The 27,254-nt window shown below is 39.8% G+C and overlaps 1 protein-coding gene across 1 annotated transcript in view; it reads right to left on the bottom strand.

Annotated features, from left to right (window-relative positions):
* Positions 1-27,254, bottom strand: part of adamts3 (ADAM metallopeptidase with thrombospondin type 1 motif, 3) — a 158,665-nt gene that overhangs the window by 64,368 nt on the left and 67,043 nt on the right. Inside the window, exons 6-8 of the mRNA XM_078251404.1 lie at positions 23,994-24,077; positions 19,591-19,747; positions 11,449-11,554 (exon numbers count right to left, since the gene is read on the bottom strand). Coding sequence (XP_078107530.1) covers positions 11,449-11,554; positions 19,591-19,747; positions 23,994-24,077 — 347 coding nt within the window. The remainder of the gene's footprint in view (positions 1-11,448; positions 11,555-19,590; positions 19,748-23,993; positions 24,078-27,254) is intronic.

Here is a 27,254-nt window from a genome sequence, read left to right as displayed (position 1 = left end):
AGGTGCATGTAAACATCAGCATATCAATTTAATTATCTGCATGATACCACACTTGGCTATATACTTCTTGATCTGGTCGTTCATGCCCAGCCAGTAGACACACTCTCTAGCTCTACGTAGGCATCCTTCAACACCCAGATGTGATGAGTGTAATTGGCTAGTGAAGACTATTCCATCTTTGTGGCTTAATTCTCCTTGTAATGAGAAGTAAGGCCTCTCCGGCTCATTGTTTTAATGAGAAGCTGCAATGTATTGTCTTTTTCTGTGGCAGACCTTATGTCATGTAGTCTGTCTGAGGAGATTGGTAAGTGTTGCACCATGTTGACAGTCTCTAGATCAGCTTCCACAGGTGTACTCTCAGAAAGATATGCTGAGAGTGTCGGCCAGTAACATGTCTCTTTCAGGTTGAGGAATGCCTCCTCATGCTCTGTTGTCCATGTCCACTCACTGTCTTTGTGTGTCAGGTCTCTCAATACCTTGCATTGGTCTGAGAGGTGAGGGCAAAACTTGGTGAGGTAATTAACCATACCTATAAGCCTCTGTACTGCTTTTACATCCGTCGGTGCCGCCATCTGTCCGACACGCACTTTTTCAGGATCCGCTTTGACTCCATCTGTCCAATGTATGTGGTCTCCTTCTTTCTCAGTCTGAATTTTTCTGCATTTAGTTTTATGTTCTTTTCCCTGCATCTGTCGAGAAACTGTTTCAGTTTTTTTATCGTGATCCCATTCCGCTTCCTCTTGTGTCTCCCCTTGTCCTGTGATCAGGATGTCATCCGCAATAATGTACAGACCAGGTACATTATCAGCTTTCTCTGGAATATTTCAGGGGCCGGACATATCCCCATCGGCATCCTCAGCCATCTTCACCGTCCGAATGGAGTGGCAAATGTCGTCAAATAGCTGAAATCCTCCTCCAGCTGTACATGCTAGAATCCACTTGACATCACACATTGTGAACACTTTAGCTTTCGACAAGTCTGGTAAGATTTCCCCAATGGTTGGAAGTGGGAAGTGACTGTGCTTTAGTGCTTTGTTCAAGGGTTTGGGATCAATACAGACTGTTGGCTTGCCATTCTGTTTCTGTACTGCCACCATAGCACTGATCCAGTCTTTGCTACATTCTACAGGAGTGATTATCCCTCTGTGTTGCAGGTCTCTAAGCTCTTCCTTCAGTGGTTTCATCAGGGCCACTGGAACCCGTCTCTTTGGCAGCTACACCGGCTTCACTGTGCTGTCCACCTCCATTTTGTATTTTCCTCCAAGACAGCCATCTCCAGTGAACACGTCAGCATAACTTGTTTTGATTTGTTCCATTGTCCACCCTGTTGTAGGTTTTCCTGCTTTGATTATACTGTCTATTGTCATGATATTCTCATGGTGTACTTTAAGGCTTTCCTACCCAGCAGAGGCACTACACCGTCCATATTTACCACTTGAACTCCAAGCGATATTGCTTGTAATTTCTTGGATTTCTTATTTTAATGTTACATTTCCCCATTGGCCTCAGCTTGCTTTTGTTGTACATAAATAGTACACTTTTAGTGTGTTCCAGCTCGGTGTCTGGATTCAGCAGGTTAATGGGGATGATGTTGCAACTAGCACCACAGTTTATTTGGAATTTGACCATGTCTTTGCCTTATAGCATGCCAGCATACAGAAGCTGAGTGTCGTCTTTAACGGTGTTGCTCTCTTTCACATCCTGTACTCTCTCTGGGTCTGCATCTTTGCCTGAGTCTGTCTCCACTGCATCCACTATCTCAGTGTCTGTCACAGTGATATATGTTATATCTTCATATTCATCACTCACATATTCTGTTGCTATTGTACTCACATTTTTCTTCCTCCTTTCGTCTGGTTTAGGGACCATTCGGTATTTATGGAATGGACCACCAGAGGAAAATAGGGGAGGGTCATGTCTTTTTATTCTTTGTTGAGGGGAGGGTCATCCAACATTTTTCAGTCCGGGGGGGGGGTCACCCAACTTTTGTATTCATGAAACAGCAACATTTCAAAGTGGCTTGTTTGGTGCATATTTTTCCATGTAGCTCTTAGTCTCGGCCTCCTTGGCTACAGATAAGGTCTGACCCATGAGTTGCTCTGGGGCAGGGCGCTGCCCCTGCATGGTGGCTGAAGCGGATAATTGCATTGTTTAAAAAATGAGTAGAATAATTACGTCTGACATGATCAGATATTTTATAATATCTTAAATAACACAAACAACTAAATGGTGGTAGGTATGCATCTGATTTCATATAGTGCTTTAGTAAAAAGTATTTCCTGGCTGACGATGGGAGCATGGGACGTAAAAAACGAAAATGACTGTTGTACTATGTCTGGACATCTTACTGTGCCAAGGTTGCAATAAGGAGTTTCCTAAATGCCACATTTGATGTCAGCTTACTAATTGATTGCGGGTTTGTGTGGTGGACTTTAATACGTTCATTCACTTTGTTCTTGTGAAGTGGATGAAGCTAGTGACGAGTCCATAGCAACCAATTTGTGTGTTGAATGTTGCAGAGTGCCTTGCTGAATGGTCTCAATATGTTATTGTTTTATTCCTTGTGAATACTAGTTTACTAGAGGAGTAGCTTAGTATTTGAAGTAATGCAGTAATGCAGGAACTGTGCATTTAGTTTCCATACTTATTGTGTTTCCACAACAATGTTAGTGAGTAAATCTACTGAAATGGCCACCACACCATAACAGAGGAGTGTGATGCATCAGATGAGAATGCAGAGGTGTAGTCATGTATGTCATGGCTGTAAAAAAACAATGGGAATCTGTATGTATTTGCCAAGCGCAAACCAGTACAGAATGTATTGATAAGTGCTGAGGAGGAACGTATACGTTTGGAAGAGGTCATAGAAATTTTTTACTACCTGGCAGGGAGGGTCATATGTCTTTTTGGCTAAGGTCCAAAGCTCCTCCAGTAAGCCCATAAATAAATAAGACGAGTCCTTAGCTTTGGCTGCAAAGTGGTTCTCTCTGCCACACTTTGCACACTTCTTTCCGAACGCCGGACATTTCTGTTTGTTTCTTTCATGTGTTCTTCTGCAGAATTTACACTCCACTGTGTTGTTACCTTACCACTGGAACTGTGCTCCTTGAACGGCATGCACCTCTTCAACCATCGGCCCTGTGATGGTTTTAACGTTCTCCTTGGTGAGCTCTGCGGCTCTACATGTGTCAAGTGTCAAGTTTTTCTCCCGCAGTCTTTCTCACATGATCGTGTTGTTACCACCACACACAATCCTATCACGAATGAGCGAGTCTCTCAAAGTCCCAAAGTTGCATGTTTTGGCCAGCAGTCTCAGTTCAGTGACATAACTGTCTATATTTTCACTGGCGCCCTGGTTTCTCGTGAAGAAACGATAGCGTTCTCGTTCTTGGTACATTCTGCTCGGTCCGGTTACACAGGCGGTGTCTCAACAAAACATGTCAGTGTGTCCCACTGAACTAAACAATAGTTCCTAACTATAGTTCCTATTGTTACAGGCGGGACACTAAGTCAGACTCAGTGGTGAGTGAAACCGGAGCAGAGGGACAGACACAGAGCTGGAGCGGAGCCAAAGTACCACACTTTTTAATTAAAGGTCCCATGGCATGAACATTTCACTTTATGAGGTTTTTTAACATTAATATGAGTTCCCCTAGCCTGCCTATGGTCCCCCAGTGGATAGAAATGGTGATAGGTGTAAACCAAGCCCTGGGTATCCTGCTCCGCCTTTGAGAAAATGAAAGCTCAGATGGGCCAATCTTCAATCTTCCCATTATGACGTCATAAGGGGAAAGGTTACCTCCCCTTTCTCTGCTTTGCCCGCCCAGAGAATTTGGCCAATGGATATGGAGACACAAAAAGTGTGGATTAGATTGAGGCAGATATAAATGTTGCCATAAGCCAATTTACGGAAATAACAACTCTCAAAGTGGCATTCAAAGGTGTTGCACCCCCATATTAATAAAGTGAAACAAAATGGCAATTCAGTGTGATTATCAGGCTACACGTGCCCTCCGTAGCAGAGATCAACCTGGCCAGTGGCCCCCTGGTAATGTGAGTTTGGGACCTCTTCTCTAAAGTCACACAGACAGTAACATGTGGTAAACTGATACAGTTATGATCCTCAGTCTTCCTAAACAACAGGGCTGTTGATGATATTGAGATATGTCCTATTAGAAACTCCAAAATACCTAATATTGGGAAAAAAAACACAGATTATTGAGTAAGAAATGCAAACACATCTGTGATCAAAATCAGCCACTCTCATGATCCTGGGTATTGTTTAGTTTCCTGTAGTTTCTTTTCATTTGTCTTGTCTTGTTTTACTTCCTGCCTTGTGTGTTTTCCCACATGTCTGATTGTGTTTCTAGTGTTCTGGGGTTTTTGGATTCAGCCTTATGTTTATTAAAGCTCACTTTTTTTGTTTTGCCAACCTGCTGGACCAATCTCCTGCTTTTAGGTCCTCCTTTTCATGTCTAAAACTGTGACAGCAACAAACATATTCACTGCACAATCTTCACTAACAGCATTTACGTAAGGTCTTTTTTTCTGTCTCTGCCTCATGCAGCCATTGATCTACTCAGTTTAGGACGAACGTAAGATCCTTCCTCCTCTTAGCTGTCCTTCAGTTTAGAGGCTTAGTGGTGGCCTCAAGATTCTTTTCTTTATACGTTACGAGGCTTTAATCTTGAAATTTAATTCTAAGAGTTGTCTCAGAATTTTGTGTGTATGTGTATGTGTGTGTGTGTGTGTGTGCGTGCGTGCATGCGTGCGTGTGTGCGTGGGAAAGTCTATTGATCCCTGAAGATGAAACCTGTCTGTTCACTGTGAAGTTGGGAGGAGTCTTGCTCAAGGACATTTTAGCAGGATGGATCCTTGCTGTCTCAGAACAGCTGCTGCTCCTGCTAAAGGACAGCTTCTAATTTATCTACACCAATATCCTGTTTCTCTTTTCAGGTCATTTCAATTTCAAAATGCTAAACTCTTCAAAAAATCTAAACTTGTATTTGTTGTGTTAGTTTCTTCCCTGTCTTAACACCAGCTGCAGGGAGGAACTTAACACAACCAGTAGGTTCTACTGGATCCGAACATTTTAAATGTTGAACGTATGGAGCTTTCCAGCCTTTCCCTAAATTATGAGCCTTGATCTTTTTTTAAATGTATTGTTAATTTTTAATTATTAAAATAAGAAAAAAGGACTTTGGGGATATATCACAAATGTATCTTTACGTCTCAGGCAGCTGGAGGATTGGAAAATTACGGAGCCCCCAAAGGGTCACGGCAAGATTTTTCTGGGGGACTACTTTGTGTTCCCTCGCAATAAGTTTTGCGTTCTCTCCCTATATACTGCGTTCCCTCGCAATACGTTTTGCGTTACCTCACAATATGTTTTGAGTTACCTTGCAATACTTTTCTTCTTCCATTCCTTCTGAGCCATACATTCTATAATCAATATTTTGCATGTGGCGATGAACCAACACTGAATTACCAGAGAATCTATAGCTCTGCTTTACGGAGCTTTATAGAAGTTCCGCTCATTTTTGGTCGCTTTAGCCTATTTGAAGTCTCTCTGACTGTCTGCTTTGGCTTCAGTCAATATTATAATTTTGAATGCATTTTAGCAGACCACATACAGTGAGAGACATATGCTCACGTTGTATACATTCCATCCTTCGGGGCTCTGTAGAAAATAGAATTTCTAGGTTGTACAAATATTAAATACTCAATAACACAATAGTAGTAGTAATAATGACTTAAAGTCAAGATGGCGGCGCGGGCAGATGCAGTGGCCCGGCGCTCCCACAGCTTGGACGGCTACTTTATTTTGACAGTGTGTTTTGTGAGTGTGTGTGTAAGAGTGGTTGCTACTGTATGATACAATCGAGCCAAGCTGCTTCTAGTGGCGGATAACTGCACTCAGGACAAATACAACTGGAACTTCATTCCTCCAGAGATCCGGCGTTCACTGGTGAGTGGGGAGACTACCATCCCCCCGCTAAGGAGAGGCAGGTGCCGCAGGTACAGGAAGCAGAAGCAGGGAAAGAGAGGAGGACTACGGGCCAAACGTAAGGCTAACCCCCACAAACCAGCAATCCCCAGTCTCTTTTTGGCTAACTATTGGTCACTCAACAATAAGATGGATGAGCTAAGGATGCGAACTGCCGCGTACAGCATGGACTATTGCGTACTTGTAATAACAGAGACCTGGCTGGATCAAAACATCCCAGACGCTGCTATCGAGCTTGCGGGCCGCACCGTCTTTAGAGCCGATAGGAACATTCTCTCTGGTAAGAGCAGAGGAGGCAGACTTTGTATCTTCACTAACAACCTGGTGTGCAAATGCCACAGTTAAAGACACCCACTGCTCTTCAGATATAGAATATCTGATGTTACACTGCAGACCCTTCTATTTGCCCAGGGAATTTACTTGGTTATAATATTGGCTGTTTATGTACCACCGCATGCCAAACTAGCTATGGAGAAGTTACAACACGCCATTAGCCAGCATTTGTCAACACAACCGGACAGTGTTGTCATAGTTGCAGGAGATTTTAACCACGCCAATCTTAAAACTGTGTTGCCCAAATTGTATAAGTATGTAAACTTTCCAACCAAAGAAAGCAACACATTAGATAAAGTATACTGCAACATTTCACAAGCATACAAAGCCAGCCCTCTGCCACATCTAGGTCTCTCAGATCACTTGTCTATTGCCCTGACACCAGCATATAAGCCACTCAGCTGCAGACAGAGGCCATCCATTGAAACAGTGAGGATCTGGACTAAGGAGGCTACCTCAACCTTGCAAGACTGTTTTGAGGACACAGACTGGGAAGTTTTTAGAGAGGGGTCAGACTTGAAAGAACATACTCTTGCTGTCCTCTCACACATAAACTTCTGTGCTGAGGAAGTGACTGGAACAAACAGGTTAAAACATTCCCAAATCAAAAACCCTGGATCAACAGCAAGCTGAGGTATCTACTCAAATGCCGAGATGTGGCCTTCAGATCTGGGAACCTGCAGACCTACAAAGAGTCTCGCTATAATCTGAGACAAGGCATCAAAGAGGCCAAGTGCAAGTATAAACAGCAAATAGAGGAACACTTTTCCACTAACTCCAAAGAAATGTGGCAGGGAATTAAAACTCTTACTGGCTACATGGACAGTTTCACAAACAATGACACCACATATAGTATGCTTGAACCAGTTCTTCTCCCGTTTTGACCAACGGAGCAGGAGGATCTGCACCCAGCCAGCACTACCAGAGAAGGATGACCCTCTGCAGTTGACCCAACATCACAACATCAGGTCAGGTCCGCCCTGCGTGGAGTTAACCCGAGGAAGGCAGCTGGCCCACAGGGTGTCACCGGAAGAATCCTTAAGGACTGCGCAGTCCAGCTGACAGAGGTTTTTACCACCATTTTTAACCTCTCGCTACAGCAAGCTGCAGTCCCCACTTGCATGAAATCAGCTACAATAACCCCAGTGCCGAAGGAGAACACAGTTAAATGCCTCAATAATTACTGCCCGGTTGCATTAACACCAGTTATCACTAAGTGCTTTGAGAGACTCACCCTCTCCCATATCAAATCTGGCATCCCTGCTGGTCATGACTAACACCAGTTTGCATACAAAGCAAAGAGATCAACAGAGGATGCTATCATCACAGCCCTCCACACAGCCCTCACACACTTAGACAATGACAACACCTATGTAAGGATGTTGTTTGTGGATTTTAGCTCCGCTTTTAATACTGTCATTCCCCAGAAACTGGTACAAAAAATGAGTAACCTTGGCCTGGGGAGTTCACTGTGCAGGTGGATCTTGGACTTCCTCAGTAACAGACCACAGAATGTACAGATGGGGAAGCATTCATCATCCACCCTCATACTCAACACAGGCACACCTCAGGGCTGCGTCCTCAGCCCCCTCCTTTATTCCATATTTACACACGACTGCTCTCCCATTCACCCTAATAACACCATTGTCAACACCACCATAGTAGGCCTGGTATCTAACAACAATGAAGTAGCCTACAGAGAGGAGGTTCAGCATTTGACAAACTGGTGTCTTCAAAATAACCTAGACTTAAATACTTCCAAAACCAAGAAAATCATAATGGACTTTAGGAGATCAAGGCACACTGAGCACTCGGCCCTCTCCATTCATCGTGAGGAAGTAGAGAGGGTGGAGAGCTTTAAATTCCTTGGTGTGCACATCTCAGCTGACCTCACCTGGACTACGCACATCTCTCACCAGGTGGGAAAGGCACAACAGAGGCTCTACTTTCTAGGGAAGCTAAAACTCGCTGACCTCCCTCTCCACCTGCTGACCAACTTTTACCGGTCAGTAATAGAGAGCATACTAACTTATTACCGCAATGTGTGGTTCTCCAGCTGCACAGAAAATAATAGGAAGGACCTGCACGTCATTGGAGCACCATTGCCTTCACTCACAGACATCTACAATGGTAGACTGCAGAATAAAGCCAGTTGTATTTTCAAGGACATTACACACCCTGGTCACTCTCTGTTCTCTCCACTGCCCTCTGGTAGGAGATTCAGATCCATCAAGTCCAAATCAAAAAACAGCTTCTATCCAAAAGCTGTTAACTCCATAACACCAAATGGCCACTGAAAAAGAACTGCTATTAAACCTGGGACTGTTCTGTTTGTGTGTGGTGCCGGTTTGTCTGTCTGTTTGCACTGTATGCACTTTGCTAAGTTTAGGAGCAGGACTGGAATTTGTTCTGTGGAACTTTTAATTATGTGTGTGTCTTTATGGGAAAAGGGGTTTTCTACCCTAATCCTTAATGCAACTTTTTAACTTATATCTTTTTATGTATTTTATTCTGGCATGGCTTTGTGTTTTTAATGTGGTGTTATGCCGTCAATGCGGAGCTGCTAAACTGCTTTTCATTGTCTGTAAAGCAATGACAAATAAACTATTCTATTCTATTCTATTCTATTATTTTGCAGTTGGAGGTGTCCAGTTTTACAGACTTCTTTTTTTATAGAAGGTCTACAGTGTCTATAAGGAAAATGCTTTTTAGGCTGTTGGTGATTTTTTCGTTGCAATTCAGCGGTTGGCCACAAATACAAATTAGCAGCAAGACTGACTCTGCCTGTGTTTACAGCTTTCTTGGTCTGTGCCTTGCCTTCCACTCTGTGTGCTGCCGGTCTAAAACTCTGTTCGCTTTAAGAAACAACAACAAACTTCGAGCTAGCAAGCTACACACTTGGCAAGTTTTGAGAGAAAAGTTGGATCATGCAAAAAGGCAGGATTGCTTGGTTCTTTCTTGGAATGATTGTAAAGATTTATAAAAAAATATATATGTTTAACGTTACGCCATTTATTATCTAACTGGAAAGTTTTGGGACCTATTGAGGCAGGTTTGCTGTGGACGAAGTAACATTACACACAGCAATACATTGGTAAGAGCAAATTACAATAAACCATGTATCCAGCTAATTTAAAAAGCTCATATTATTTTGTGCACAGTCAATTTTGTGCAAATGTTCCACCAAAACAGTACCTTCTCAAAACCATTTTGCAAAACCAGCGTCTCTGCGTCAGGAGCTTAGCGCCACCCAAGACGATTGTGATTGGTTTAAAGAAATGAAACAACCCAGGTTTTTTTTTTTTCTTCTATCCTGGGATGTGCTGTATGTGTGGTAGAGCGTGACCTTACACCGCAGTGCTGTGGAATAAGGTCTGGCAAAGCAATACACACCAACACTCCATCCACAGTTCGATCCAAATCTGGTGTATTTGGTGTGCTTCTTTCAGAATCAAAAATGAGTTCTACTTTCTTCTACTCATTGCAAATTGCATAATTAATTATTATAGTAAACTGATATACTGATATACGTAGTCCGATGCAAAACTTCAGAATCACCATCCTGAGGTGGGAGATTTTTATGTGACCTCGGTGGGATTTGAACCCACAACCTTAATGTTGATAACTTAAGGTAGTGCTCAAACCATCAGGGCCACAAAGGACCGCTTAAATGATTACAGTGTGTACAATACAACAGTGTGGATGAGGCTTGTGATGACATCACTGCTGATCAATGTCAGGCTTGGATTCGACATTCAAGAAGATTTTTCCCAAGATGCATCAACTATGAAAACATACACTGTGATGTGGACGAGAATTTATGGCCAAATCCAGAAGACTAAATTGAGATTAGTGAAGTGTGTACTACAGAAAACTGTTACAGTATTTACAGTAATCAATTTTCTTTCAGTTCTGTTAGTGTATTTTTGTTTTTTACAGTATTTGAGTAGACAAAACCTTAATGTTGCAATAAAAGTTTGTTTCCGTCATCGATGGTTGGGGAAAATGCCTTCATTTACACTTCTTATTATGGGATAGGAATTATGGAAATAATTTGTTGTTGAATTTGTAATGTGAAAACAGTGAAGCAAAGAGATCATCTTTAGCACTTCAAAGAGTCATTTTGAAACATGTATTTTACATTGTTTAGTCTTGGAATAAGTGATTGTTACAATAACTTAACTAAAATAATTATACTATGATAGGTTTAGGTGACTTAACAAATGTGCTCGTAGTATTTCAACAGAAACTTAGTGGTTGAAACATTGGTATTGTAGTTAAAGATGTTTACAGCCAAATGAAAGGAGAAGCAGTTGCTTTGAAGTTGACAATTATTGATATTACTGGTGTAAAGGATTATGCAGCTGTGTTTGTGTGTCTGTGTGTGTGTGTGTGTGTGTGTGTGTGTGTGTGTGTGTCTGTCTGTGTCTGTCTGTGTGTGTCTGTCTGTGTCTCTGTGTGTCTGTCTGTGTGTGTGTGTGTGTCTCTCTGTCTGTCTGTCTGTGTGTCTCTGTGTGTGTCTGTCTGTGTGTGTGTCTGTCTCTCTGTCTGTCTGTCAGTGTGTCTCTGTGTATCTCTGTGTGTGTCTGTCTGTGTGTCTCTGTGTGTGTCTGTCTGTGTCTGTGTCTGTCTGTGTCTCTGTGTCTGTGTCTCTGTCTGTGTCTCTGTCTGTCTGTGTCTCTGTGTCTCTGTCTGTCTGTGTATAAGAGAAATTAAGAGTGAGTGGTGTTGTTGAGATCAGTACTTCAAAAGTGATATATGTTGGAGGAAGTGTGGCATAAGTGTAAGATGTATTCTAGGGTTGGAAAAGAGAAAACGGGGATGTGATAACAAACAGTGGCTGAGTGCTGTGTGTTTTTGGACATGTGCTTGATAAACAAACCAGGAAATTCAATAAGCCCATTTGCTTAAAAGGTCCCCCATGTCAGTTAACATAGAGATCACAGGGCAACAAAGCCCGAGGAAGATTTGCACTTAACATATGAGGCGGTGGTGGGACAATTAAATAATTTCCGTAGCATCACAACGCGTTGAGAAGTGGAACGTGTGTTTAGGAGCTCCAAACACTTACACAGACAAAGAAGGAAGAACATAAAACAAGGACCTACACATGTCCGGTCTCGTGAGCCACAACGAAGGCTGAGGAGAAGCCGTCTTCATGGTTAAGGGTGCAGCTCCGAACTGGGTGGCACATTCCTGTGACTGGAGCATAACCTAAAGAACGGCAGGAGAAAGAATGAAGGTTATTGTAAGAGATTAATAAATAAGAAAAGTCAAATTGACTTTCTTTTAATTAACAAAACTGCCCAGATGTTGACATTAAATGATTCCTCATGTTTGTACTCGGATGGTTGTTTTCATTTCCCTTCATTCTCTTCTCTCTTTCACTCAGCGTAGACTTTTTCAATATCCAACAAAGACAACAATCTTTCCCTGAAAAAAAACATAACTACAAGAACTTTAATCACACTTTAGTTACCAGGAGCGAATATTGTTGGCAAAAAAAATATATGTTCAATATCATTTTCTTGTTATGTTGACTGAAAAAAAAAAATGGGGTTGTTGCATATGAAAGAATGTCATATAGGAATTGTAACAGTGCAGAAAGTGGAGAAGGTATATTGCTTTTAAAAGTGTACAAGTGTAAGGGTAAGGTGGAAGCAATTGATTCAGGTGGATTTTATATTTTTCCGAAAAATACAAATTGTAAAAATGAAAGAAATATTCCTACTATTCCTACTATTCCTAAGATTCCTACAATACGCATTTGCCAGTATGACAGCAGCTTCTATCTCTAAAATTAATATCATGGTTACTTTGACTAATCAACAGACATTGTTATCAACAGTTTTCAGTGAAAATACTTATCACCAAGGATATAATCATTATAGTCTGTTGATTAGTCAGAGTAATCAGGACATTGTTTCCAGAGAGAGATGTTTTTTTTTTTTTCAATGTAATTTTTCAATGTTTTGAGCTTTACAAAAAAACTTTCACAGGAAGTGATTGCCAAACCTGGACGCACACTGGAAGATTCAGAATTGAAGGAAGGAAGCATTATTTGTCAGCTGCATGATTATTAATCACAACATGGAAATTCATATTTTTTAACTGTCCTATACTTCCTGGTGTACTTTATTTGCATGATGTTGCATCGGTCGTCACATTATTGATATCAGTTAGTAACTATTGATGATGGAACATGCTCTGGTTTATTGGGGTGAGGGGGGGGGGGTGCTAAGTGGAGCTACGGTGCCACTGCAAAATAGCCTCGGGAAGGAACTTGTCGTGGTGGAACGTGTGCGTTCAAAGGTTGTTTTAGTCGTGCAACAGAAAACTCAGATTGGACAGATAGTCCAGCTAGCTGTCTGGATTTACCCTGCAGAGATCTGAGGAGCAGTTTACCATAGTCCTCAGAAATCCAGGGAGTTTAAAATTACAACACAAAAAAGCGGAAGGTAACGGAACATCCAAAAACGGACATTCTGCTGCAGCACCGGAGCAATCCTGGAAGTGGAACACAAAGGATATAGACTAGTTAGTAACTGACAGTATGGAAGCTACAGACATCAGCAATGAATAACCTCAACTGTGCCAAAAATAGAATAAATATGTATCCTCATTTAGTTCTCGCTCTGTGCTTTGCCACTTGCTACTGATGATAACACACCTACTGTAGCTGCAAAATAATGAATACAGAATATTGATAGCTTTTACAAGAAGTGAACCACACACTTCCAGGTGAAGATTGACATTATAGATTTTGGCACAGCACATCACAATATACATTTGGCACAATGACATTAATAATGGCCTGTCCTGACTTCAAAATGAATTCATTGATCATGTAGACATCTAAACCATCTTTTCATCATTTCTCAGTCTGAGGGAACTTCTTGCATTAATGGATATCTCCTATCTCCAGAGTTTTTGCTTTGAAAAGTTTCATCTTTTAAAGTTCTAACTTTGGTTTCTTTGTACAGACTAAGAGTATTCATGTTGGGTTTCTGCAGTCTAGTCGAATAGTCAATATCATCACCAATGTTTGACTGTATCACACCTAAAACTTTATACCTATAACACTGTATATAAAAACTGGAGTTGAAACTAAATTAAATACAAAGCGAACAAACTGAACTAAAAAATTTAAACCAACAAGAACCTCAATTGATAATGAAGTAAAATAAAAAAAAAACATTATATTGAATGAAGAATGAAAGAGAAAGAAAGCTCTATTGAAAAGCAAAGAAAACCCCTGAAATGGCTGTGCCTGCTCTCTAGCATCCAGAGGGCAAACACTCACCGTGCCACTGCAGACATAATTGACTTTTCATGCGTTACACTTTCCCAAGTGTGTAATGTACTCTGGGAATTTGTAGGTGTGAAAAAAAATACAACAAAAAAGATTTGTCCCTCTTGCATTTACAGAATGGCTGAATCTCTGTGGGTCCAGCTGCTATAGTGTAAAGAGAAAATTCTTGCCTAAAATGCCCAAATGTCTTGTAATTGGTAGACATCGATAACTCTCTGAGACTTTGTTTTGTAAAAAGCTTGCAACTGTCGTGGGAGGCGGCAATCCTAAGGTTTTTAAAAGGGGAGCCAAACAAAACAACTGACTGAAATATCGGATATGAGAAGTTTGAAATACAGATTAGTGGGAACAGAAGTATAGAAAATGTAGAGAGAATGAGAGAAAGGAGATAAAATAGTGTTAACGTTGATTTTTAAAGAAAAAGTATGGTTGAGACAATGGCAGGAAGATAAAAGAGAGAAATATACAAGGGCGCGGGAAGGGGGGTGCTGAGGGTGCTGCAGCACCCCCTGCTGGCAGGAGCTGGAGTTTATATTTTTTAAATAATTACTATTTCGCTGTCTGACATTATTTAAATTTTTGTATATCAAATAATGAGGCAAATAGCAAAAAAGGGTTATGGATAGGTTTGAATATAGCCTACTAAAAATTAACTGTTACAGCTGCTATAGAGGTCAAAGTGAAAGTGAGTCAAGTGACGTGACTCGCTGAGAAGCGAGCAGGCTGAGGCTAGTTGACTGGAACGTTAGTTGTAGAGAAGAATATGTCGCAGAAAACATTTCCTGGGGGGAGAAATCGTCAGATATCCATTATTTTGTTATTCAGCAAACCTGGTCAAAAATAGGTTCCTGCGCGCCTGGAAATATAAGTCAAGACACACAGAATTGAAGGGTGACAGAAATCCATCCTTCAAAATACAAATCATAATAGTATAGTTACAAGTCAATCTACGACAAAACAGAGAATATTTAAATTTTCATAAGCACTAAAGGTGAATGAGGTATGTACTTCAAGATTATTCTCTCTGGTTTCATCAAAAACGGCACTTCTCTGTGTATTAATTTGAGATAACCGCAGCTACACACCTGCAGCTAGCACGAGGAGAATGCTTTACCCATACAAACCATTCTTTCTTTCTTTTTTTACCTTATATCAGAGGGGAAAAGGCTGTTCTGAATTAAATATAATACTTGTATTAGAAATATACTTTTCTTCCTTTTTGTAGATGTATGATAAGAGAAATTTATTCAAAATACAATTTAGGAGATATGTAAAGCATACATTTTATCAGTAAAATGGATCTGCAAAATAGCCTTGAGAAGGAACTTGTTTTGGTGGAACATGTGCCTGGATTTACCGTGCAGAGATCTGAGGAGCAGTTAACCATAGTCCTCATAAATCAACTGGAGTTTAGAATGCCAACAAAAAGAAAGCGGAAGGTGATGGACATCCGGCCTAAAAAGAGGGGCATCCGGCGGAATTTCCGGCGGCACCTGAACAATCCCAGAAATGGAACGTCCTTAATATAGACTACATTTGTTATAACTTTTGTATGTTATGTTAATTATTGCCAGTTAATGAGAGACATGCCCAAGTGTGCTGCGTGTGAGATACTTTGAGTCAACTGTATGGCTGACCAGTATATACTCTGTTCCTATTCAGATAATAAACAGTCTCCCACTCCTCTTCTACACAAAATGCAGAGTCGAGGGGTTGCATGAACCAGCCAGTCATAGAAGTGCGACTGAGCGGGGTTACATGTGCCTTCTCTTGAATATAATGAAACTATATGGCACTTGGCTTGTGGTCCTCAAAGCGCCAAAAAAAACAGCAATGCCTCTTTCCAGAAACCATGACCCAGTTATTTAAGATAATCCACCGAGCTGTGAGCAGTGTAGGAACTAATTATTTTTCTACTAAACTACACCACCAACTGTATAACTGTGCACAAGTAAGCGTGCTCTTGGACGAGAGGGGTCATGATTTCTGGAAAGAGACATTGCTGTTGATTTTTTTCATATTAATTATTGGGTGTGAGTGTCATTTAGTTTCATTATATTCAAGAGAAGGGGACATCTCTCATAATATCAGGTTGTTTTGAGCTGGACAAAAGACGAATAGTTTTTATTTTTTAGAGACGGCCGTCTCCATTGTGTGAAAAGAAATAAGTGAAGGGCATCTGATGGTAATGACCTACTTATGTGTGGAAGTAGATTTACTAAGGCTTAGGATCACAACCTTGATACAAGATCCAACATAATGCTATGATGTTTGATGGATTAATTTAGCTATTCAGGGAAGGGAGAACTGGCATTTACATTCCATCTTTACCATTAACCATTTCTATCAAACTGTTATCGTCCATAGGGTGAAATCTGGCCCTTTGTTTATTTCCTTCTCTGAAAATGATTCAATTTTAAAACATGTCACACTCAAACTGGCATGAATGTGGCTCTGCATCAAATTTAACAAAGGGAGGACTGCGAAGATGTGATTATAAGATGTTTATTCCCCAGACAGCATTGACATAATTCTGCCTTTGACTAGTGGAGTCCTACAGGAAGACATGAAGCCAATCATGTCTTCATCTCTGTGGTGACTGAGGCGGCTCGGTGTGGGAATTGTTATGTTTGATTGATTTTTAACAGAGGTGGCAGCTATTGGTTTATACTCTCAATAGATTTCAGCTTGAAACTGATGAAACATAGTAGCTAGAGTATATATTATTAAAAGTCCCCTTGTATTCATAAAACTGCAGTAATTGTGGCAATGAATATAACAGCTCAATTCAACAATTCATTTTTCTCTCCACTGATGGGAAATAACTGTTGGCTAGCTGTCGATGGTGAATGGAGGATGCAAGCACTTATTTTCTCTCCTGCGTCTTATGCTGTACTGTCCTGGGAAAAAATTAGGAGGAGCTTCAAAAGATTTGGCTTTTGCAGAAAAAATGAAAGACAGCGGGGAAAAAGACAGACTACTTTTAAAAGTTGGAAATTCATTGATCAAGTTGGTCTAGACTAAGAATAACTTTTGTCACACCAGGAAGTCTTTTTAGCTGGGGTCCAGATGCCTGAATTTCTGCCCACATCTCTAATTTGTTTTTAGCAATTTAAATGTGAAAAATGAAAAAAAAAAAATTCAAATGGATTACTAGGATAAAGACTGAACCAAATTCTGCATGGATTAGGAGTCTCAATAAAGAGACAATGGTAATCAAAAATAGTTATCATTATCATTAACACACAGTGTCCTGTATTGTGACAATACATTTGGTACACCATGTTAGACCAAAGCAATCACATAAATGGCAATAACATTACAATAGTGAGCTGAGTTTTTAAAATATATCAAATTATTTGTTGGTTATGTTGTATATTTTTTTGTCTATATAGTACATTTTGTATGTATTTATTCATATGATTAGGGGTGTCCTCAACAAAGAATTTTTATAGTTGAATCAGAATTGTCAAGCCTTGCCTATTGTCGAATCATGTGGGTGGGGGGGCGACCGTCGGTCACGGATCATGGAAAGCGAAACTTAAATCTGTCATGGGGCGGTTGGATTTATTTACAGACTTTAAAAAGATTTATTAAAAAACGTGCCCAAAGGCTCAATGAGTGCCCGCAAGCACAGTATATCGTCGAGTGACCTAGAGAGTGACTGAAGAGAGCGAGCGTCGTTAAAACAAAGCAGTCAATCAGAGAAATAAAACGTTTTCTTCGTTTCATCACTAGAAATGCGGCTGTAGCAAGTAGCTCACTTTAACTAACGTTCCACATTCATATTTAGACGCAACAAAAAAGCCTGAAAGTTGGAAGTTAGGACGGAAGTACAAAGAGTACTTGTGCTATGAAGATGATACGCTGTCTCATCTCATCACATTTTTTTGTAGTCCTTTACATACATACATACATACATACATACATACATACTGAAGATGAAAAAGATTAAATATTTTGTCTATATGGAAAGTATTCAGTGAGTGTGAGTACTATGCTATCTCTGATATCACGCAAACTGTTGGTCAAAGAAAGGATTCATGTTTGGATAGTGCTTTACAAAGGCCATGCCATAATCAGTATTAGGTCATCAACATAAAGAATAGTGGCAAATATTGCCATAAAGATGTCCTTCTTTATATTCCCAGCATTGTCCCACTACCAGTCACATTAAAGGGAAAGCTACCTGGGTAAAAATGCATAAATGGAATCCGTAACCAGCCTACTCCGTTGCCAAACCCTAATAAAGATCTACTCCATGTCTACAAGGTCAAATGAGAAATGTACCTTGACTCTTATTCCCATGACAACTACATGTCTGAAATTCTGCTTTAAGTCATACATTAGTGGCACGAGAGGACAATTCAGCATCAAAATGACCATCAATTACCAGGTCCAGTTCAGCCAATTCTAGATGTAGGGGCTACAGCATCTCACAGTTCAGGTAGAGCGTGACATTGTTTACCAGGTCACTGGTCACTTCAACCTCAGCTGCATCACACTGAGTGTGTGTGCTATATCACAAACTCCATTTTATGCCTGAACAAGATGGAGGCATGTAATCAGATGTATTGTATTTGCTTTACTCCAAAACACAAATGACATCCAAAATTGCATTTTCATTCTTCACACTACCCAGTTAAAATTGACCCCCTTACTTAGTTTTAATAACCTGACATCTGCCAAGTTTAAAGACTCTGGCAAATGCTATTTTGATGGCAGCGACATCAAACTTTAACAGCATTAGCAGACAACACTACAACACACAACACAGTACAAGTGTAAGTGACTAAAAAGGTGGGACTGAATAAAAGTAATAAGATGGTCAGATGGGATGTCAGTGTACGAGCCGTATGAGATACTGATCTCAAAAAACAGTTTAAAATAAAGTGATGTTAGTTGAGGTAAGTTTCAGTTTGCGATTGGGTTTCATCAGAATGGCAAAAGGAAGGAATTAGCAGATTAGCAAAAGCAAACAATGTTTGCTTCCAACTGAAAATTAAACGCAGCTGGTGTTCAAACTGGCAAATCAAAAAGACATGAAGCAAGTAGAAAGGGCCTTTAATAGCACCGACTTTGAACCGTTAGTTTCTCTCATTGTTTCAGTTTGGCTGCTGCGGATGAAATAAGAAGAGGGGTGGGCAGTCAATATCTGGCAGACAGTGTAACACGCCTTGAGTTTCCAGCCTTCCCAGGTCTGCATTCACAAGACTATAATTTAAAGAAAAGTACCAACTATGAAGCACAAAAGGGCATTTGTGGTGTTACCCTAGGATTAGTTGTGCTATTTGGGCCGTGCGCTAGAAAGATGCAAGCGAAGCCATTCGGTCCGTTGTGGCAGCAATGCTGCCGAATATCCAGAAGTTAAAGCCCGAGCAAGAACAATCTTTGCTGAGTTTTGTTGGTGGCCGTGATGTTGTGTCCCTCCTCCCCACGGGGTTCGGGAAAAGTTTGACTTTCCAGCTCGCTCCGTTAGTGGTGAAGGAGTTGGCTAAGGCTAACGCTAGCGATGCTAATGCTAAATATAAGCCGATAGTTGTTGTCGGTCTCCCCTCTTGTTGCACATGCGCATGACATACGTCACGACCAAACGTTAGCGATTGGTTATGGCAGATCCAGAGTGGCTCTGGGCAAATCCAATAGTTTTAAACGTTGAGTACCCGCCTTCAAGGAAGTTAACACTTGTCAATGGAGAGAGGCCAGACTTTCTGTACAAATGAAATGTACGAGAGTCTGGTAGGACCAGGCTACGTGAATGTCAGACTAAACCAAAGAATCTGCCCCAATTAACAAGACATGCTGCTATTACTGCTGTATATTATGATGGATACCTTCCTGTAACTGTATTCAGATTAACCACACAGGGCAGGTCAAAATGCTGCGTGCAAACTGCAAATTCTCATTTGAATGTCAGTTTGCCCTCCAGAAGCCTTACCCTGCATCCCCGTGGGGCCGAAGCCTTGGCGAGTGAGGAAAATTGCGTGGTCGTGGTGCTCGGCATGATCAGGATCGCCTTTCTGCTGCACAAATGCCCAGCGGCACACATTCTCTAGGCTCCTTGATGGGTTGCCTCTTTCAATGAGGCTGATGGACTGACAGGAAAGAGAGAAAGAGAGAGAATTCGTATTACTGAACCTTGACTATGTAAATTAACTTGTATTCTGCCAGCAGTCCAAAACTGCATTGATTGTTAAACGGGTATGAGTTGCATTCCAGTGAAGACACAGATTAAACATGGGGGCCCTGGGATGAAACCTATTTACTCTCTACAGTCTAAAACAGGTGAACGTACATAATGCATTTATACGAGAGAGGAGAGCGAGAGTGGATGGCCCCTGCCATCTGCATACATGTTCTTCCCTATTTAGCATCAAGTAATGGCTTTGGATGTGTCACTGGCTTGCTCCATGAGGCTGAAATAACAACTTCTCAGAAGCAATTAAATAACAGCATGAGAACAAAAAGCAGAACTATGGCATGTTTGGAATAAATGCTGCGTGTTTGTAATTGGTATTACTGTGATGTTGCACATGAAAGCCAGCAGATTAATAGCAGGCATGAGACTTTTAGAGCATGAGAACATTTAGAACAGATAAAAAATCAGTTTGAAAATAGACATATTGACGATGTATTTCTCTGTAGTATTGGTTCTGTTTGAGTACTCCTGGGATTAAACTTTAGACTTTAATCCAACTGAGGGGGAAATGTTTGTGACTTTCATTTTCTCTCGCTTTGCTCTAACAGCCAGTGAGGATGGGGTGATGCTTCACCTATGGGTCAGAGCTTTTGTTTTGCCCAAAGCAAACACAACACATTGTGCACAGACTTTAAGTATGGGAAATGGAGCATTTGTGCTGACCAACTAACCCTAACCCTAACACCTCCAACATGTTACCCATAAATAATTAGTTTTATTGATGCTATCTCTTTTCCAGGGCCAATGTTTAGAGACATGTGTGATGATAGAGTACGTATCTATATCTTTATTCTCCTCACTGGTGCTAAGATGATCAATCAATGAATGCACTTTTACCTCTGTCTACTGTATATGCTACTTGTGTTATGTTTTTCTCGTGGCATCAACCTGCCAGCTGTTATGATCTGGAATAGCGGTTGTGTCATTTTACTTGTCTATGCTTATGTGTTCTTGTTTTATGCTTATGTGTTGTAGCTTATCTAATGTTTTCTTTTAAGCCATGAACCTGCTAGGGACTGCAGATGAAAATTAGCCTGCATGGCTAAATCTGGCACATTTACATGTTGGACTCTGTGCTCGGGTTGATTAATGTAGCGCTGTTCCTTTTAAATAAATAAATCAAAAAAAAAAAAAAGAAGAAAATAAAATCTAACTGATCGACAGAAAATGGATTGACAATTGACTACACCTACTAAATTATTAATAGCAGACCAGAAACCTGTGTATGTGTCTGTTCTTTACTATTCTTAATACTTTATATGCTTTAGCGATACTTTTGTTAATGGTTTTCTAAAAGCTGGGCCAAAAGAGATGTTTGTTTGAGACAATGTTTGTATCCTGATGGTGTACAGCGTCTGTAAAACTTGTTTTGTTCCTGGACAAGTCATCACAACATTTCATTGTAATTATTTTAATGCAATCACTAGTTGCAGTCCTACTTGAAAAGATTGAGACTTCAGTTTCTTTGTGCTGTGATCAAACTTGTGAGGAGAAGCATTTTTCTGTGTCTCAGCTACTGTCTTCTCCCACACACCAATCATACACTCAATCATTGCACTCAGAAAAATGCTCCTGCAACTAACTTCTTCCAACATAACTTTGTTAGAATAAAATCACCAGAAGCAGTTATGGCCTTTAAAGCAGAACGTATGAATCATGATTGGCAGGAAGTTTATGTAGAGGAGACGTATGACTCATATGATGCATTTTTAGAAACATTTTTGCTGCTTTTTAAGAAAAAAGACTATATAGGGAATTTACATTAACATCAAACTAAAGAAAATGAGGACAAGTACAACAACTATAAAAACAGACATCTATTATGAAAATGCAAAAAAAGAATATTATGATCAGTATATCTAAAAAGAAAATACAAAAATACTATAAAGGCCACCTGGAGTGTGATTAATGAGGTGATTCAAAAACGTAGTAAAAAAAGATTTTCCAACATACATTGAAAAACATGATACATTAATTGAGAATATTAAGGAAATTGTAAATTAGTTAAATTATGTTTTTTAATGTAGGGCCTAATATGGCAAAATAAATGAACCTTCCTAAAGATGGAGATGGCAATTTGAATTTTGCTTTCAACAACAGTAACTCAATGTTTCTTGGGGGAGTTTGTGAGAGTGATGTATTAAAAGTGGTCAGAAAGTTTAAGAATAAAAAATCTTTGGATGGTAATAATATCCTAAAAGAATGAATTGACTATGTTCTCAAACCATTTACTTATAAATGTAACATCTTTTGAAATTGGTACTTTTCCTGATTACATGGAAATGTCTAAAGTGGTGATTTATAAAAATGATGACAAGCATATTGTTGCAAATTATAGACATGTCTTTACTACCTCAATTTTCTAAAATACTTGAAAAAATATTTGTAATTAGACTTGATGACTTTGTTGAGAAATCTGAGTAACTGAGCAGCAGCAAGAACAAGAAACAGCATTCTATCGGTGTGTTTATTGATTTACGTAAAGCTTTTGATACAATCAATCATTATTTACTTCTTCAGAAATGTGATCATTACGATATAAGAGGTGTCGCAAAACATTGGATAACAAGTTATTTAAATGACAGGTTCCAGTATGTAAATGAATAATACTGAATCAGATCTTAGACGAGTAACTTGTAGTGTTCCAAAAGGGTCAGTATTGGGACCTGTTAAGTTATTTATATTTTATTTTATTGATATTTGCACAGTATCTAAAATCTTGAAATTTGTAATACTTGCAAATGATACAAATGTATTTTGTTCAGGGGAGGATATGAAACAATTATTAAATACAATTAGTTAAATTAGTCATTTAAAAAAATGGTTTGATGAAAATAAGTTATCTCTAAATGAAAATAAAACTAAATGTATTGTGTTTGGTGATATCAGGGTCAATTGTGATATAAAAAATTAACTTAAATGGAGTAGACATTGAAAAAGTATATGAAACAAAAAATTTAGGAGTGATTATAGATTATAAACTATGTTGGAAGCCACATATAGGTTATATTAAGAGGAAATTATCTAAATCTATTGTTTTTTATAAAGTGAGGGATTTGTTGAGTAAGAGATGTCTGCATATATTGTATTGTTCACTTGTAATGCCATATATGTCAAACTGTGCAGAAATATGGGGAAATGCATATAAAACAAATATAGATCCTATAATTCAACTTCAGAAGAGAGCATAACACAATACATAAAGCTGGTTATTATGAATCAACTAATCATTTTTTTTATAAGTTCCAGAATCTGGAAATTTTCAGATCTTGTATATTTAAAAAAACTTGGAAATGTTGAGCCAGTTGAGGTGGTTCGGGCATCTGGTAAGGATGCCCCCTGGGCGCCTCCCTAGGGAGGTGTTCCAGGCACGTCCAGCTGGGAGGAGGCCTCGGGGGAGACCCAGGACTAGGTGGAGGGATTATATCTCTAACCTGGCCTGGGAACGCCTCGGGATCCCCCAGTCGGAGCTGGTTAATGTGGCCCGGGAAAGGGAAGTTTGGGGTCCCCTGCTGGAGCTGCTACCCCCGCGACCCGACCCCGGATAAGCGGATGAAGATGGATGGATGGATGGAAATGTTTTTTTCGAGTTGTGAACAATGCAAAACAATCCTGTCTGTATTCATTTTTTTTTTTTATTAAGAGAAGGTAATTAATTCCAATTATAATTTAGGTCGGTTTTCTATCTTTGAAACTGTGTTTCAATTTTGGGGGTTAAATTATTGAATTAACTTAATGATGAGTTGAAAATGTGTATGTCTCTATTGAGTTTCAAAAAAGCTTTAAAATCTAAATTAATTAACAGTTATGAATTAATTTGAATAAAATGTAAATTGGAAAATGTATTTCTAGGATTGTACCCAAGTATTTGGTTTCATTTAGTTTTGTTGGATTTCGGGGTGATTCTATAGGGATTATGGGATAGGATAGGCAAAAATAAGCCTTGGCTTCAGCCTATTCATTTTTCGGCTATATACGGTGGCAAACTGTGGTAAATAATTGTTTCTTTCATGTATGTTTTTAATTATTCATCATCATCAAAAAGGAAATTTCTTTTCTTTCAGTTTCTATCATTTTCTGTATTTTTTTCTATTGCTTTCCAGAAACAAATCCAATCAACAGAGATGGCCCATGACACTCACCTTGGCATACCCCAGCATGATCATCCTCACCAGGACCACGTTGATGTGGACTCCCAGGGACTCGTCGTGGTAAATCTCATTCACCTGAGAAGGAGGTGGACACACATAGTCAATCAAAGGTCAATAGCTCAAACAATTAGCATTTCTTAAGGCATCTGCGTCATTGGCACGTTACACCCCCTATCTTGTTCATTCTGGGCTTCTATTTTCAACTCATCAGAGGATGTGAGCGAGAGAAACAATTACAACATTATTTACAAATCACTGCACAAATGACTGTAATCAGAGACCTGTGCAACCACTATTTGCATCTTTTTGAAGGAGTCAGTGAATGCAGCGAGGAGGAGGGTCCTAGCATTATATTCTTGTTCCTTACAAATGATCGTCGCTATAACAGTAAAATGAAAAAAAAAAAAAGTCTTAATTAGCATCTAAATAATTGGAGCTTTTGGTTTGATATGAATGTGTGTGTGTGTGCGCGTGTGTGCGTGTGTGTGTGTGTGTGTGCGTGCAGATGCATAGCCTTCAACTTTCAACTTTATTTTGTCTCTTACTCCCTTGTCAATTGGTTTTACAGCAAGGCATACAATAGATAAAAAAACAACATGGACATACAATACAGAAGGAGATGGGAGGTGACGTGAATACCAATGGGCTAGAAGCCCAACAATAGTCACTAGTGACTGACTTTCACCGACTTTGACATTTCCCAGTGTACAAAGCCCAGCATCAATAACATCTAAAAGAGCATCAGAATGACGAAATAACTAGTGACCAGGCGTGTTGAATACATGATCAACGTCTCTTCCATCATAACACGTCTGGAATTTATGAAAACTAAGGGTTATGTACAGTATAGTACACTATAGGGGAAGATATGTTTCACTGGGATGGTTAAAATATTTTCTTATGTGAGAGTGGGACAACCTCATAGATAATTGTGCCTTTTAAAATAAAAAATAAAAACAGATGCATAGAGGAACAGAAGGGCAAGAAAGAAGCGTGTATTAGAATTCAGACCATTGTAGCTCCCTGCAGCCTCAGAAGTAATGTAAGGAGAACTGGGTTAGCCAGTGAGCCTGGCAAGTGAAGGACTCTCCACAGATTAGTCAGACTAACATTTCCCATCATCTTAAATCTGAGGGAAAAGATAAAGTGAGCTTTTTTTCACACCTCATTTTCTAAACACTATTATCTTCCACAGACCTGTTGTGTGTTTTTAATTAGCCAGAGGGATCAAATTTCCCATTCAGGGATCACTCTGTGGGTATCTGGGACATATTCATATTTTCTTTTAAATGACTCCATGTGCATGTTCACTTATCTACCTGAAGATGCAGAGTATATGAGCCTGTCTCTTAATTTTTGTTTTGTTTTTCACTTTACCCCGATATATAATTCATGCCAGTCAATATCCAAATGTATTATAATAAAAGCGGAAATTATTGTATATGATAAATATTACGAGCAATTAGGATTCTGCTGGGAGAACAAACTTAATAAACACATACAGTAGCACTCATTCAAGAGGAAGCTATGAAAATGGAGGACAAAGTGACAAAAAAAGCCCGCACCTGAGAAGCTCGATCCAGAACGACAGCGAATCTGGGGTTGCCTTTCACTAGCCGGCGAGCACTGTAACCCTGAATGAGCCGGGGAGGAGGGGCCAACTTTAAATGTTGTGTTTACAAACTGCCACCGAGAAATCTTACTCCTTCTGCTATTAAGAACGAGTGATCGACATATTGGGAAACATGTTTTTGCTTTCTTTCCAATAGAAAAGAAGATCGATACTGTGACATCTAACTCCCTCTATAGCCACAAACTGTATTTTTAACATTTCTGTTTGTGTATAAATTAAACAAACAATATAGTTAGAGTGCTTTGGGTTTACTGGTAGACGTACATTTGAATTTTGTACACAGCTTTATGCTAAGCTAGGCTAATTGCCTTCAACTACATACTGAATACACAGATATAAGAATGATATTGATCCAACTCCCCAAAAGAAGGCAAATAAGCTTATCTTGCAAAATGCAAACAGTTCCTTTAAAGGTATAGTAAGTGATGTTAATCCAATACACTTTTTGTCAAAATTAGTGAATATCTCCTCACTGTCACCTAGCTCTCTGTTTTCTGTGTGCGTTAAAAAAAAAAAAATCCGGTGTTAATACGCAGCCCTGGCTGTGTAAATGGAAAACAAACAGAAAGGAGTGCAAGAGCCAAAAAAACACTGTTCCAGCCAATCAGCAACAGGCAGCGACAGTTGATGGGGGGGGAGAGGCAGCATTTATGCTGTGTGCCGGACAGTAGTTCTCTGTCCGTGAATCGGGGGGGCGGAGCTTATGAAGGGGAGTTGTATTTGTTTGGCAGTTGAGTTCAAATATCAACAATCTTCACGCAGAATCACTTACTGCACCTTTAATAAAGCATCAGATTATCGCCACTCTTTTTTGGAGTTTTGATTGACAGACACAAGAACAATTATTGAATATATACCAGCCTAAACGTTTTACATGCCTAGAATGCAAAGGACTTTTGTTTTAATTTAGACTTTTTCCCTAGTTTGCACAGGTGTTATGTGCCTGTCATGACAGCTGTACACAAGGACAATGTGCATGTTATTGACAGCTGACATATAACAGGCTCAGTGTGATGTGTCGTTATCGCTGTTGTTTTGCCGCTAATTGATGGAGCAAACAGTAATCGCAAATCGAATCAGTGAACAAATCAACATCATGGCATGGTCTCTGACACTGTATATCAGAAGACCTCATTACTGCAGCAACCAGGAGAATTCGGACTGAAGCGACAGGCATTATCACAGTGGGTCTCATTTTCCTTAGGTCAGTGATTTCTCACTGAGTTTAAATGCCTCATTACACAATATGCCATAGTTCTCCACACAGGGCAGAGGAGGTGGACGGAAAATATTCAGGCAGCATAAAATCAAAATGCTCAGAGCATGTTATCGACTTGGGGTGCCATAACACTGGAGGAGCAGGACAACAAGCGCCAAACTGCAGTATTACTCCAAGTCCAGCAGATTCCATTACTAACTGCTTTTTGACAGTATGAAGCAACAATCTGGCTGAATCTGTCACAGATGGGTGCTTTATTTTAAAAAGAAGAAGATAAATGCTGTTGATCCTGAACTCGCATCTACTGGCAGAGCGCTCCCCAGGCATTAGCTGCACCGCAAGCTAAAATTACACCATATGTTATCTTTCTCCCACACACTGATCTGCCCGCTTGCAAAGG

Source organism: Sander vitreus, chromosome 5 (assembly GCF_031162955.1).
Source record: "Sander vitreus isolate 19-12246 chromosome 5, sanVit1, whole genome shotgun sequence".
Taxonomy (NCBI): Eukaryota; Metazoa; Chordata; class Actinopteri; order Perciformes; family Percidae; genus Sander; species Sander vitreus.
The sequence above is the reverse complement of the archived record's forward strand: the minus strand, read 5'-3'. Positions and strand labels throughout refer to the sequence as shown.